The sequence below is a fragment of the Emys orbicularis genome, chromosome 10 (assembly GCF_028017835.1).
Source record: "Emys orbicularis isolate rEmyOrb1 chromosome 10, rEmyOrb1.hap1, whole genome shotgun sequence".
In the NCBI taxonomy this organism is placed as follows: domain Eukaryota; kingdom Metazoa; phylum Chordata; order Testudines; family Emydidae; genus Emys; species Emys orbicularis.
Genome location: NC_088692.1, coordinates 51,062,418 through 51,077,072, shown reverse-complemented (window position 1 = coordinate 51,077,072; position 14,655 = coordinate 51,062,418). Strand labels below are relative to the sequence as shown.

The 14,655-nt window shown below is 51.5% G+C and overlaps 1 protein-coding gene across 1 annotated transcript in view; it reads right to left on the bottom strand.

The window, feature by feature from the left end:
* Positions 1-2,113: 2,113 nt before the first annotated feature.
* MAN2C1 (mannosidase alpha class 2C member 1) overlaps positions 2,114-14,655 on the bottom strand; it is a 32,398-nt gene continuing 19,856 nt past the window's right edge. Inside the window, 17 exon segments of the mRNA XM_065411952.1 lie at positions 2,114-2,231; positions 2,320-2,423; positions 3,505-3,650; positions 3,863-3,942; positions 4,597-4,706; positions 5,482-5,625; positions 6,990-7,146; positions 7,510-7,614; positions 8,093-8,187; positions 8,361-8,443; positions 8,875-9,036; positions 10,509-10,594; positions 11,612-11,733; positions 12,938-13,061; positions 13,333-13,478; positions 13,970-14,065; positions 14,456-14,572. Of these exon segments, the coding sequence (XP_065268024.1) occupies positions 2,114-2,231; positions 2,320-2,423; positions 3,505-3,650; positions 3,863-3,942; positions 4,597-4,706; positions 5,482-5,625; positions 6,990-7,146; positions 7,510-7,614; positions 8,093-8,187; positions 8,361-8,443; positions 8,875-9,036; positions 10,509-10,594; positions 11,612-11,733; positions 12,938-13,061; positions 13,333-13,478; positions 13,970-14,065; positions 14,456-14,572 (1,995 nt within the window).

The window sequence follows — 14,655 nt, the reverse complement described above, 5'->3', positions numbered from 1 at the left end:
AACAAACTCATAATGTTGTGTGACTACAGACTTTTGTTTTAACCAAAGGCAAAACAACACAGGCATCTGTATAAAATATATCATTGGGGGCTAAATATTTCCCAATCATTCCAAACCAGTGTTATTTTGAGTATGTAGTTCCATTATCAATTGTATTTCAAAGCTTTCTGCCAATTTTGGTCAAAATTAAACCACCTTTCTATGAGCTGTGGCTCTTTTTGTGATTTTATTATTTTTTCAGATTGGATGCCTGATAACATTTAAACATTGTGTGATACAGAAAAACTGCACCACTTTCAGCATCTCTATCCACCCTGGTGATGAACACTAGATAGGTGCCTAATGTGGTAGAAATAACTTTTTTCTAGCTGATAGGTTACCCCTTAGCGCTCACCCAAGGGCCAAGCTAGTAGACTACTTGGGCAAGCCACATCACCGCTCTGTGCCTCAATTTCCCAGCTGTCAAGTGGGGATGATGATACTGAAAGCGCTAGGGCCTGAATCCACAAAAGGGTCTGAGGCATCACAATGTTTAACGTTTAGACACCTAGAAAATCACAGGAATAACCCTGCGGTAGGGGCCTTCACAGTGAATGGGGTGAGACAGGCGCCTTTAACAATCCACAAAGCCAGCAAGGTAGGTGGGGAGTCAATGGAAGAGGCCAGCAAGAGGGATGTGCTAAGTTCCACCCCGCCCCTCTCTGAGTTCAGCCCCCAAGTCTGGGCTGGTGGAAAGCACCTATCGTTGGTAGCAATCCACAAACCAGGAGCAGACAGGGGTTTGGCCGCCTAAGTCACAAGCAGGGCCCAATCCAGTGAGTGTACTCAGAAGCTGCCTAACTCCACAAAAGAGCAGGGACAAAGGGGTTCAAGTCCCTCCTCTGCCAGATGAGAAGGGATTTGAACAGGCCTCTGCCACCTCTCAGGTGAGTGCCCCAAGCAGAGTCATTCTAACTTTCTCTGCCCTTGTTAATTATTCAATTATTTAATTAAAGTGAAACAACTTCAATAGGAGAGATTGAGAGAGACTACAAGAGAATATCCCATTTTCAGGGCCCTGACCTGAGAGTTAGCAGATCCCTGCTCAAATCCCTTCTCCTTATCTGGCAGAGCGGAGACTTGAACCAGTGGTCTCCTCCCAGCACTCTAACCACAGGGCTACAGCTGACAAGGGAAGGCCTCCCCCCACCCTGGCTGTCCTGTGGAGCTAGGCAGTCTCTGAGCATGCCCACTGGCCCCACCCATGACTCAGGGGAACACCAGGCTGTGGCTCACTCACTCTGGGGTGTAGGTGGGAGGCAGGTGCCTAGACACCTCAAGTGAGGCAATGGCATGCATGTAGAGAGGCAGAAACCCAGCACCTACTGCAGAACCTGAGGTGCCTGCAGGGTTAGATGGCAGCTGAACAGGAGCTTTGAGGGTCACAGCTGAGCCTAAAAACAGGGCTTAGGAAGCTTTGTGGCTCCTACACTAGGGATTTTATTATCTGCCTGGCGCTGGTCTCAGTGAAGGGCAGCGGCCCCATTTCTGATGCCACAGGCAAGAGTCAAACAGTCAGAACTTTACTCAGCACGTGATTCAGTGTTTAATGCTCAGTTTTTACAGAAAGACCAGGCAAAAAGACGCTGCCTGTCTGCAGAAACAGTAAAGTGCCTGCAAACAGGGAAGCACAGGACTGTTAGAGTTGTAGGACACGCAGTAAAAGGAACCGATTCTGCCATTATCAAGGCTCAAACCCCAGCACCACTCCCCTGAAAGGGACAGGATTCTATTCAGGATGTCCACTTGTGGGTTAAGCCAGTACACCACCAGCTCTGTGATCCCCGCCCCCAATCGATATCTCCCCACCCCTCGGCATTACTAAGGCCATGGCCCACCATCAGGCATTTACACTCAGAATCAGCGCTGACTTGAGCCCAGAGGCTGCTGATCTCTGTCCTGACGCCGCCCCTTGGCGCACACTGAGAAGGGGCAACTCCTTACTATCCCACTGTGTAGCCACAGTGCTGGAATCGACGTGTCCATGATTTGAAAAGCTAGTGAATCGCCCAGAGCACGGTGATTTCTGCCTGGTTCCGGGATAGGGGCTGGGCTGCCAGCAGCGGTAGCCCTCTTACTGCCTCAAGATCAAGAGGACAGAGCGCACTTGGAATGGCGTAAAGGAAAGCTTCAGGCCATGCTCCTCCAGCGGCAGATGGCTGCTCGGGTCTGGCCGTTCCAGGAGGTCACAGCTGGGGAAGGAAGAGAAAGAGAGAATGAAGCTGAAGCCCCAGAATAAAAAGGTCTCACAGCAGCCTCTCCCTTCCCCCACCTACTTACCTGATTGCTTCCTTCACAGGAAGGGAGGTCTGGAGCCACGTGACCACAGTGCTGCCATGTGACTCATACAGCCTGACCACCAGCCCGTCCAGCCTGTCCTCAGCCTTCATGGACAGAGAGAAACATTATTCTCAGGATCAGCCAGATGACTGATGATACCTGATCTCCAAATGCTTTACAAAGGGGGGGGGCAGTATCATTACCCCATATTAGAGACATGGAAACTGAGGCACAGAAAGGGGAAGGGACATACACTGAGTAGGCCTGTGGCACAGCTGGGTCTAGAAGCCAGGTTAGCTGAGTCCCAGTCCAGTGCTCTAGCCACTAGCATATGCTGCCTAGACGGCACGGTGCCTCCTCCCAATCATCAATGTGCAAGAGCAGCTTTGGTTCACCATTTCGACTAGAGGATAGCCAGCAGGGAGAGGTCAAACTCTGAACCTGGCTGGGTCGCCCCTTTTAGAACAGACGGACCCTGAGTTCTGTAAGTCCCTGCAGGAGGCTGTAATGAGGAGTAATGCTTTGCAATTCTCTTCCAGAGCCCTCAGAGTGCTGACGCAGGCAGGAATTGTTCAGCCCACCTGGGCAACGGAGATACCAAGGCCTGAATTTCCAGAAGTGGCCACTGAGTTTAGGTGCCTGCACTGTGAATGTTCACATTGGGCCTGATCTCCTGAGGAGCTCAGCCCCATCCCCACCCAGCAAAGTACGCTGGATTTGTGGGCACTCAGCAACTCTGAGCATCAGGCCCAAGGCACTGTAAGCTGGGGGCCTAAAAATGGAAGAGAAGCTGCCACTGCTATGGGTGCAAGATTTTGGCTAATGTGATTCTCCCAAGTCCAAACAGCGAGCCAGGCTGCCTGACTCCCAGACTCCTGCTATAACCACTAGCCCACACTGCTTGCCCTGTCAGTGTAGGAAATTCCTGCTCAGCTCAGCTCAGCTGAATGTGAAAGATCTGGGAGGTGTGGGCAGATTAAGGATGAATGGAAAGGTCCAATCACTGGACTAGGACTGAGAGCTGTAGCTAACTCTCCTGCAAGGCACTTGGCCTCTGTCAATCCAAAGTGCTGTAACAATGCACAATGCTAATACAAGAGCTGCCAGTGCTTTGTGTCTGCAGATACCGCAGCTGGCGTCTTTCAACACACCGCTGCCCCCCTTGTCTCTCTTTGGGGCACGTGCCTGTTTGACGGTTTCTAGCACAACAGCTGGTGAATGCACAGAGAAGGCACTCCAGGCTGGACACTGCGCTGACACAGCTGGCACGGTGTGCAGAGGGAAGTTCAAGTTGTAAGCATAACGGATCACACCCGCCTCCTGAAAGGAACCTGCACAGAGAATACAACAGCAGCTGTCAGGAGTTAAGCGCTCAGCACAGTTAGAAACAGCAACAGCGCCATCCCCAGTGAGACGGGAGCAGGCACTGTGCCGCGGTCCCACACGGGAGAGAGCTATTTTCTTTGCCCACATGCTCCCTTCAGGAATTGGCAGGCTCCTAGGGGGCATATCAGTGCTGTGCTGCTCAGCCCCCGAAACTCACCCCTGTGAGGCATCACGGCATAGGTGAACTCATGGGGTCCAATATCTGCAGTGGCATCTGGTGACTTTGGCGCTCTCAGCCTGGAGGAGAGGGATGAATTAAGGGGGTGGAGCCTCTTACACTGGCAGTGCCTAGAACCAGCCCCACTTCTTTTAAACGCTAGTGCACATGCACTACCGGTGTCAAACCACCCTGCTGTTCCATCACGCAGCAGGGACCCCTGCAAACTGCACCACAGTCAGGCTCCGTGGCAGTGCCCCGTTGGGGGAGGAGCTCCTGCCACAAGACTGCGAACGCCCGCTGCACTCACACGCCAGAGGCCTAGGGTCTGTCTTGACTTGTCACCAAACACTGACCCAACACTTGGATCAAAGTATTCAAGAAATTGATCCCACCATAGAGAGCAAGGTGCTGCAAGCTCAGTAACTAGATCAGTGACAGGCAATCCTTAGTGGCATGAATTCCTGACCACTGCAGGAAAGGGTTAAAACCTTGTCATCTCCGTACTTGACGGGACGGGGCAGAGAGCAGATCCCGTTATAAATGGGACACATTCTAAAGCACAATATGCACTAGGGTTTCCATTTCCAGTCCAATCCCGCTGCTACATACAGGGTGCAGACCACAGTGTTTGCAAACTTAAACGATAGTGCACATGGGACTGCAGCATCCCCAGTGAGCAGAACTGTAAACCCAAGGCATCCATTGCCCAGCCCCGCCTCCCACCCACTCACAGCGAGAGGCTCATCACGTTCTTGTGCACCGACGCGCCGTATTTGCAGTCATTCAGCAATGCCACCCCGAAGCCGTGCTCAGACAGGTCCATCTACTTGTGACTCCACACCTTGGGGAAACAACCGGCCTGGCATTAGGGGGCTGTTACCCGGGATGGTTATTTGTGGAGCAAGGTGGGTGCCACGCAAACTGTCTTACTGACCAAGAACACAAAGGGTGGCTGGGGGAGGCAGACGATGGCCCCTTGGGCTCTGCAGAGGGCCAATCCCTGTGAACAGCCTAGATCACCAATCAGGAGCGTAACTGGAAAGCTAGTCCCCATGAAGGAAAGGCGGATCGGGCTCCTCATCAAACTGACCGGCAGCTGCAGTGAGGCCAGGATGCAAATTCCCTAGCTCTGGGGAACTGCATGACCCACTAACACTGAAATGCGACCTTGTCTGCCCCAGGCTGGCTCTACACAACAGCAAATCACAGGCCATTCTGAGACAGTTCAGCGCCCATCTGGATCCCCCGGAGGGAGCTTGTGATTGGGCAGTGGGAGGCTGGTATTTTGCTATGTCAGTGTACAAAGCCATATCTGCGCCCTGGCTGGGAGGGATTTGAATAGCGACACAGACTCAGCGACCCAAGATTTTGTTCTCACTGAGGTCCCTGCTTAAAGCTCTACTCTCTTGGGATATGGGGACTCTGCTCCTGCTGGGTTCACCTCCCCCCAGGAGACAGCCTATCCCTGCAGCAGTTCAGCGAGCAGCTGTGGTCCGAGGCGAGCTGTTCTCAGAGGGCACGCGGGGTGGGGAAAGAAGGGACGGTGTCGATCTATCAGGGCTATTTCTACCTAGAGAGCTGGGGCAGTGGCAGGGCCCAGCCTGCTGCCCTCCTACCTCGAACCGAGCCCAGTCCCAAGACGTGTTCCAGTGCGTCGGCCTCTGCAGGTGCCCAAACTGAATCTCATACGTTGCATTCATGCTCCGAACCTGCAATGGGAACTCCACCTTCAGGAATCGGTGAGCCTCATTCCAGTCAACCTAGAGCAAACGGGGCGGCCAAAAGGAGGCTCAGGTCATTGTGGGGGAGACGGGAAAGATGGCGTCATCTTCACCACAGTGGCTCCCCTGTTCTAGCTTCCCCAGGAACTCCCCATTGTCTAGTTAACCCCACCCAACAGGGACCTGGTTCCCTGGTAAAGTATCGAGCAAGGGCTAAAACTGGCCCGGGACTGTACTCTATTGCCTCTGAACGTGGGAAAACACGATCACATCAATCCATCCCAGTGGCTTTAAACAATCCCAAAGCTCTTCCGAAGTGCTTCGTTATATGCCAGGGGTGGCCAAACTGTGGCTCGCAAGCCACATGCGGCTCTTTTACAGTTAAAATGCGGCTCACTGAGCCCCCCGAGACCTCCTCATTCTCCCCCTACCAGACTGGGGAGGAGAAGTGGGGGGAGGCTCAGGGCTTCTGCCCTGCAGCAGGGTGGTGGGGCTCAGGGCTTCTCCCAGAGACGACTGGCACTTGCTGAGTGTGGGGGGCAAAATTAAAACATTCGCCCCTCCAACAGCTTGAATGATGCCCTCCCAGGCACACACACCCCTTACCCTTAGTGGCCCCTGTCTGTAGCTCCCAGGTGTTAGCTCCTTGTGGAGAGACAGCAGCAAATGGTTGGGAGCTGCAGCAAGGGGCCGCTGCTTTAGCTCCATGGAGAGAGGCAGCAGCAAAACACTGTCTCTGCAGCTCCCAGCTGTGTGCCGCTGCCTCTCCCCATGGCCGCAGCTTCCAGCTTGCAGGCTCCAGGAGCTGCTGTGCAGGGAAGGGGCCTGGCAGCACCATGTGACTGAGTGGGGCTAGCAAACCCTGGCAAATATTTGGGGGGCATGTAACCCCATGTGGCCCCCCCAATGTTGCCTCCGGCTTCTGCCCAGCAGGGTGGGGGGTCTTGGGGTTCCAGTCCCTTGGGGCATACCTGCCAGGGTGCAGGGCTTCAGCAGGAGTGGGGCTGAAGCCCCAAGCCCCAGGAGGCATGCCCTGCTCTCAAACTTCTGAAGATTGTCGTACGCAGCTCAGACTCTCGGTAAGTTTGGCAGTATATGCAGTAAAGGCTAGATGGGAATAGGGGCATCCAGGAGAGGCAGCAGAGGTGATGGGTGTTGCCTCCAGTGAGGAGACGCACCTGTCTTTGGTTACGAATGTTCACTATCTTGGCTGCTTCTTGACTCTCCTCCAGTTCCGGTCTTGGCTTGCCTAGGATGCAACCTTTCCTTGGACCTCGCCCCAGTCATCCACCTTTGCCACCTCTATGCTCCATTCCTGCAACACACTCATCCTTCTGGGATTCTCTCCTCCCCCCACAGCAGTCTATATAAGGAGGGCGTGGCCTGCACAAGCCTTTCCAAACCTGGGTCAGGAATCGAAGATAAGGACACATGGCATCCAGGATGACTTCTTGGGTGATGACACTCCGCTCACTGATCTGCAGAGAGAATTTCACACTTCCTCGCAGGCCCCCAGCCAGGACAATCTCCAGAGGTTTCAGAAGGGTTGTGATTGGCTTCCTAAAACAGATGTCAAGCATAAGGGTTAAGATTCAGGGGGTGACAGCTCGGTGTTCAAAAGGTTAACGTAAGGCTCCTACACTCGGAAGACAAGAGGGGAGCAGGGATACTCCCCACCCACCTGAGGCTGCATTTTTCTCACCAGAGGAATTCTTAGAACCCCTCCCAGGTGCTGTGTAATCTTACACTATTCTACGCTACTCCCCTGGACACGAAGAGCTGGAAACAACAAGCACATAGTTTTCCATTGCAGAAGTTTTGTCATCTCTCTGGGAAGTTGGTTCTTTGCTACAATCCCAAGAGGCAGAGAGCTTTGCAGAGTCCTAAAGAAGTACCAGTACCCACAATGCACTGCTCACCTACCTGGTTTCCAGGTGATAATCCATCACGTCCCAAGCATCCCAGTACAAGGGAACATCATCAAATATCACAAACTGGTTAGCGCAGTGACCATCCTGGACTGACTCTCTGAAACAAAGCAGGGAGGCAGAGGATCAGCAAGGGAACAAGAAGCTGCAGTGGATGACACAAGAATTCTGTGACCTGAAACAACATTCCAACAGCCTGGAAACAGGCACCTGCCACTTTAGCTTCTCTGGGAGGAGACTAGGTGGGAGAAATGAACCAGCCTTTCATTTGGCCGACTGATGTTCAAGCCCCACAGGCGGCCTTAGTTATGATGAAACTGAGGAGGAGAGGAGGCCTCAAATTAGTCCCCACTGGGTTTCACACCCCGGTCTGTCCAGGCAAGGTGGAATCACTGGAGATGATTTCAGTGAGAGCAGATCCATATTCTATGAACGTTAAGTAAAACCAATGTAGACCGTCAGCTCTTTGGAGCAGGGTCAATTTGCTCCTGTATTTGCCCAGTGCCTGGCACAACGAGCCCCAGTCTGGATTGGCCCTCAGGCATGGCTGCAATAAACACGATGAATAATCGTCATACCTCCCCGAGTGCACTAAGCGAAGCGACATCACGTGCCCCATGGAGTCCAGGTGAGCCGCGATAACCCCATTCTCCATGGTCACAGAGCCATCTGCCTGGTGAGAAAGAAGAAAGAATCAGAAGAGAGCACAGGCTCCACACCAGCCAAAGAGTGAGTGTGTGTGTGCAATGCTACAAGTTACTGAAAACGGTGTTGCAAATCCAGCTTGGGAGCTTGGCCCATGGAGCTTTCTGATGTGCAAGCGAAGAACCCAACAGGGCGGCTCACCTGTTTTGTCACCGTCACGGGATGAGGGGGTGTTAACGACTCCTCCACGGCAGAGCAGCCCATGCTAGGCACCTTCACCAGGGCTGAAAGGAAGAGAGGCAGAGCGGTTCACTCAAACGCTTTTCCCTTTAGGAGATGTCTTCTCTCTCACTGCGTGTCATTGGGCCCCCTCTTCGCTAGGAAATACCTCCCCCCTGCTCTGATGTCCAGGAGCTTCCCACGTGAAAATAATTTTCCATGTGATGCTGAGGGAGATGGAGCCTATTTCTAGAGATCATGGATAACCCTGATCTAGAGATAATGGATAAGCCAATGTCTGTCTCAACTGTGCGAGAGGCAATGGCTCTGTATCCTCCATGTGACTGGAATTAGACAGCCATCACTTTGTTGGTCTATTTTTCCTGGTCCACCTCCCCTGCTCTGCTCCTGTCCCCCCCCCACCAGAAGATTTAGGGTGCATCTGTGCTTTGTGGGGGATGATCTGCAAGTCTTTAGATAGGCAGGACAATGGCACCTAAGGTCTTTGCTCCAGTCCTGGAGACGACTTCAGTCCGTTCCCAGGGCAAAGTGTTCAGAACAAGGAGGCTTTCTGCTGTCTCGGGACCAGTCGGCAAAAGTTCTCCAAACAAGGACCGAACAGCATCTTTAATGAGGAGACCACACATGCTACGGATTTCTGGGCAAAGAAAAGGCATTTCAGTTCAGAGCAGACTATTATTAATTATAGAGCACCCCAAAGTTGGCTAGGCCCTTTAGAGACATACAAAAAAGACAACGGAGTGAGAGAAAGGATGTAGTACACACTGGCCTCAGAATTGCTTGTCCATTTGCCCCATCATGCCTAATCTTACTAAGCAAGTTCTCTTTACTCTTAACCCTAATTCCCCCAACTCCCTTCCATTCATCTGGTGTGTTTAACTCTCGGCTGCATTTTTTCCAGTTAAACTCTGGATTCCCTCCTTGCACCATTCTAACATTCCTCCGTCTTCCATGCAAATTCAGACTGGCCATAGAACATACATTTTTTAACAGTGAGGGTAATTACCCATTGGAACAACCTACAAGGGTCGTGGTGGATTCTCCATCATTGGCAATTTTTAAATCAAAGCTGGATTTTTTTTTCTAAAATATCTGTTCTGGGAATTATTCTGGGGAAGTTCTCTGGCCTGTGTCATACGGGAGGTCAGCGAATTCTTTCCCAAGTGTCTGGCTGATGGGTCTCGCCCACTTGCTCAGGGTCTAACTGATCTCCACATTTGGGGTCAGGAAGGAATTTTCCCTCCAGGTAAGATTGGCAGAGACCCTGGGAGGGGGGGGGGGGTTGCCTTCTCTGCAGCATGGGGCATAGATCACTTGCTGAACTAGTGTAAATGGTGGATTCTCTGTAACCTGAAGTCTTTAAATCATGATTTGAGGACTTCAGTAACTCAGCCAGAGGTTAGAGGCCTACTACAGGAGGGGGTAGGTGAGGTTCTGTGGCCTGAAATGTGCAGGTCAGACTAGATGATCATGATGGTCCCTTCTGGTCTTAAAGTCTACGAGTCAGTGAGATGATCACAATGGTTCCGTCTAGCCTTGGAATTGATGCATCTCTGCAGCCATTCCTAGCAACCTCCCAACAATCCTCCCCATCCCCACTGCTCAAACCAACCCTTCACATGCACGGTCTCTTCCAGTGTCACAGGACTCCTGGGGCCACAGAGTTTCCACCTGCAGGGGGGGGGGGGGGGGAGATCCTCTGCTTGCCAGACTCTGACTGTATAACCAGATACAGTTGGGGCTTGTTTTCTCTGGGTATCGATAAATGGCATAATGCAGACTGGCTGAGTGCAGTGGGGCCACGGCCCAGGGCACTATGGGCATCCTTCCTCCTACCAGCCTCAGTGGAAGCAGGACGCGCAGGGCAGGAAAACAGATTGGGTCCCATTAGTTATTACCAACACCAAGAGCACCACCTATTAATGTGGAGTCCCCGATGCCTGTAGGGCTTGTAACAAAACCAAACCACAACCAAACATTCACCAAACCAGGCAAGGAGTCAGATCAGAAAGCAGGAACACCACCTTTCAAAGCCCACCTGACAGAGGGTGTTACAATGAACCCAACCCACTTGGCAGGAAAAGCCTCTTAGCACAAATCACTCCTCACCTGTGTAGTATCTCATGGCATCCTCCACAACTAGCTGGATACAACTGCCCGGCAACACGTCATGGAACTGATTCAGGAGCAGCAGCCTGAGCACGGGGGACCGAGGCAAGAACCAGAAGAGAGCTATGGATTAGTATCACTATGAATGAACTATGCCATCCTCATTCTAGAGGACAAAGCCCTTTGTATCTTGCTGCCGGCTGATGGGGACTGCAATAGCCAGGCAGTTCTCACATGCACATGGTAACTGTGGCCTTCTGGCTTCAGGTCACCATTTTCACTCCAGCCATCAAAAATGTGAGTTCTGCTGGACCCTGCTCTGCTGCTATTGGAGACAAGAGAGAGTGCAGCCAGCTCGCAGACCCTGAACTCTCTTAGCAGTCACCCGAGCCAGGTATTCCTAGCCTTTTTCTGGGAGGATTCCCTGAGCACAGGTTTGGGAATTCACAGAAACAAATATACTTGTTCCTTCAATTCCCTGCCTTGGCAGCAACCTTGGGCATTGGTGGCATCTCAGTGTCGCCTGGTCTCTGCCTGTGGCACACAATAGTTCAGCCTCCTGAGGACCAGAGGGGTATTTCTAATAGCCTGTGATATACAGGCAACTATGACATACTTGTCCATAAAATGAATTCTTCTAAATCAGTCTGTTGAGAGACTGTCTGGGGTTTGGTCTAAGCTATAAATGAATGAGGCTATTTTTTGGTTTGCTACTTAATATATTGTTTGTTACTATCTCATCTAATGAAAACACTGTGTCCGCTTGTTTTTTATATACCTGAATGTGCTTAACGCTAGAGCCCTGCAAATCTGCGGTTATCCACTTATATCCGCAGATATCTGCATCCGCGGAGGCGGTTGTATTGTTTACCATCTTTGCAGATCGCGGATTGGATGCTGATCCAAATTTTTGTATGTGCGCAAAGCTCTACCAGTGAGGTAGGGTGCGGATACAGATGCATATAAAAGGGGGAGTGCGGATTGCAGGTCAGATACAAGTTAATTATCACAGATGCAGATCCAAATTTCTGTATCAGCGGAGGGCTCCGATTATCACTGCAGCTTTATCCAATCAATGGTGGCACTCGGACGAACTACTTTACCTCCAGAGATGCTGCAGTTTGATGGAAGGATACTGGAAAGTATTTTTCTGGGTCAGAGCAAAACTACTCAGTACTTCAGCATCATGGAGTATCCGCTCGCACTCCCGATTCCCTTTCTTTATCTGATCCCAAAGTAGGAGAAAACAGGTTTTTAGGAAGAGCTATATCAGAGGAGATTTTTGCCATCTGTAGCAAAACATTATATCAGGCATTGGGATGTAGACAGTATCTATTACTGGGGGGGAGGGATAGCTCAGTGGTTTGAGCATTGGCCTGCTAAACCCAGGGTTCTGAGTTCAATCCTTGAGAGGGCCAGTTAGGGAACTGGGGTAAAAATCTATCTGGGGATCGGTCCTGCTTTGAGCAGGGGGTTGGACTAGATGACCTCCTGAGGTCCCTTCCAACCCTATGATTCTATTATGTATTCACAAATAGCAATGAGATTCTCTTTTCCCTGAGGGTACCTTCTCCAGAGCCCCTCCCACTGTAACAGCAGAGATTACAGTCGCTCAGAAATTAGCTAGCTGTTCCGAAAGATGGTACTTCCCACAATGCTCTGTTAATTGATAGCAGCACGCAATGCTGCCGTGTCAGTTTTGGAAACAAGGGGGTTTGGATGGCAGCCTCTCTGTACCATGTTTACAGAGGTTAGGCAGAGAGAGACACTCAACTGAGGGCTGAATGCCCCTTCCTACTACGGGGAAAACCCCCAGTGGCTCAGCAATCAACCCGAGATCCAATGAGCAGCTTTAGCTCATCTCTGGCTCAAACAAGAGCATCCCTCTTGTTTTCAAATGCAGTTCAAAGAGACCCTGTCAAATAGTTTAAAGCTGAGACTTAAGGCCTGTAAAGAAGAAAACCTGAATTAACCAAAAGCAGTGCTACAAACCCCAACCCACCAATGCTGTGCCAGTGCATGAGACCTAGAAAGCGGACCGACTAGAAACAGGGTGTGTCTACGCTGGAACAAGGCTAGCAGAAATGGCATTCAAAACGGACCATCTGCAAGAGTCTTGTCTACACTAGGGCTCAAGCCGATGAGAGTTTTCTGTAAATTTTCCTGGTGCAGTCAGAGCACCAATCATTGTATCACGTAGGGCTCTGTCCTGATAACTTCTATTGGACTAACTGAAAATGACATGGGCTCGCAGCTTTAGAGAATCACAAGGTCTTTGTCAGGTCCTACTATGGCACTAAATTGCACCAATGACGGCACACCAAGGAGATGGATTCAGAGTGGAAGTCTCCCCTACTGGTCAGAGTTAACCTGATCTAGATAGTTTCCACCCACTGCCTTATCTCCCCTCCCATCCCGGGCATGGTAACCTGGGCCTGGGTGGTATAAGTGCCATTGTGTAGCTCCAGGAACAGTTCTCCTATCCAGGTGAACAGCTGGGTCTTCTCCTTCTCCAGCATAGAGAAAAACCGGTCAGGTGTGGACATCTGAACCCTATGGGGGAGAAAGGCAGATAGTGACAATACAGGCTCAGCAGCTGCTGCCCACTGCAGAGGGAACGAGGAGCCCTGTGGTTCCTTCCCTAGCAAAAGTCGATGGATTGCAAGTGGGAAAGCAACAGCCCCAGCTGTGAATCATCAGCTCCCTCCAGCCCCACTCTCCAGAATGGTAGGACCAAAGGGGTTAGCAAAAAGCTCTCAAGAGTCGGCAGTCGGCACAGAGCTCTGAAGGACACACGAGGAGAGAAGGTAGAGCCTCCCCAGACCTGGGTAGCCCATCTGTATCACTCATTCTCTTCAGCCTGTCCAGCATCTTCTGGGTTGGGCCACCTCCTCCATCTCCAAACCCAAAGAGAGTGGTGCTGTGGTTCACACGGCCTTTGTCTCTGTTGTTGTTCATGGTTTTCAGCATCTAGAGAAGATTACGTATACACATGACACGTAGTGTCAGGCCCCCTCATAGTCAAGCCAAGGAGAGCCCGGCAGGCGTAAAGATCAGGCACTAGCTTGTTTCCTCTTCTCACCATGTTCATTCTCTTTTCAGCTCTGCCTCCCGGGACACATCCACCAGGGCCCAGGGAGACAGGAGAATCTGGAGAAGTTGAGAGCCCTCCTGCAGTGACTCATCAACTCCCCACTCCCCCGTGGATTTATCTTTAAAATGCATCTCATTATAAAAAACTCAAGGCTCTGACACATTGCATGGACAGACAAATCTGGGCTTTACTCCAAACACCCCACCTGCTTGTCCTATCACCTTTCCCCACCTCCTCGTTATGTGGCGCTCCCCTCCAACAGCCTTTGTTTACAGCCCAGATGGCGGTGACATTCCCTTGCAAGCTGGGTACACTGGGACAGAAAGACAGAGGCATACCCATCTGCCTACAATGTCATATCGCTCACTTCCTCCACTCGACCTTTTAGGGCATAGGAATTGCCAGGCGGGAAATGGGTCAGAACTTGGGAGCCATCGATGCCTTCCCAGAAAAAGGTGCTGTGCTGGAAGAGAGCAAAATGTCACCAAGGGGGAGTCTATTACAGCCTCACAGGGGGACACCGCAGGGACAGCCAGAGTGGGGCGCATTAGTCCAGGGAGCTACTGAAAATAAACTTCTGGTTGCCCACCATTAACTTTTCAAAGCTGTTGGCTTCATACTTCAGCACCTTACCATGATGTGATCAGTAGCCAAATCTTCTCTTGTCGTGGGCTATGAACTACCTGATCTAGTCAGCCTCACGTAAAGCTCTGGTGAGCTCTTTGAATGAGGGCCTATGCCCAGAGAGCCAAAGGAATAGTTCAGCTAGTACGAAGATTGGTCACATGCAAGCCCACTGGGCAGACTCCCATACACACATGCACGCCCCCCACAGCAGGAAAGGCCAGCTCACCGGGAAGGTGTTCACCAGGCTCCAGCTGAGTTTCTGAGTGAGGAACCATTGTATCCCACAGCCACGCATCAACTGGGGCAGCTGGGCCGAGTATCCAAAGGTGTCTGGCAACCAGAACTGGGAGCAGAGAAGAGAACGTGCGAGAGAGAGAGAGAAACACAACCCCGTCACCTGCTCAGGTGTCTCTCAGACAATGTAGC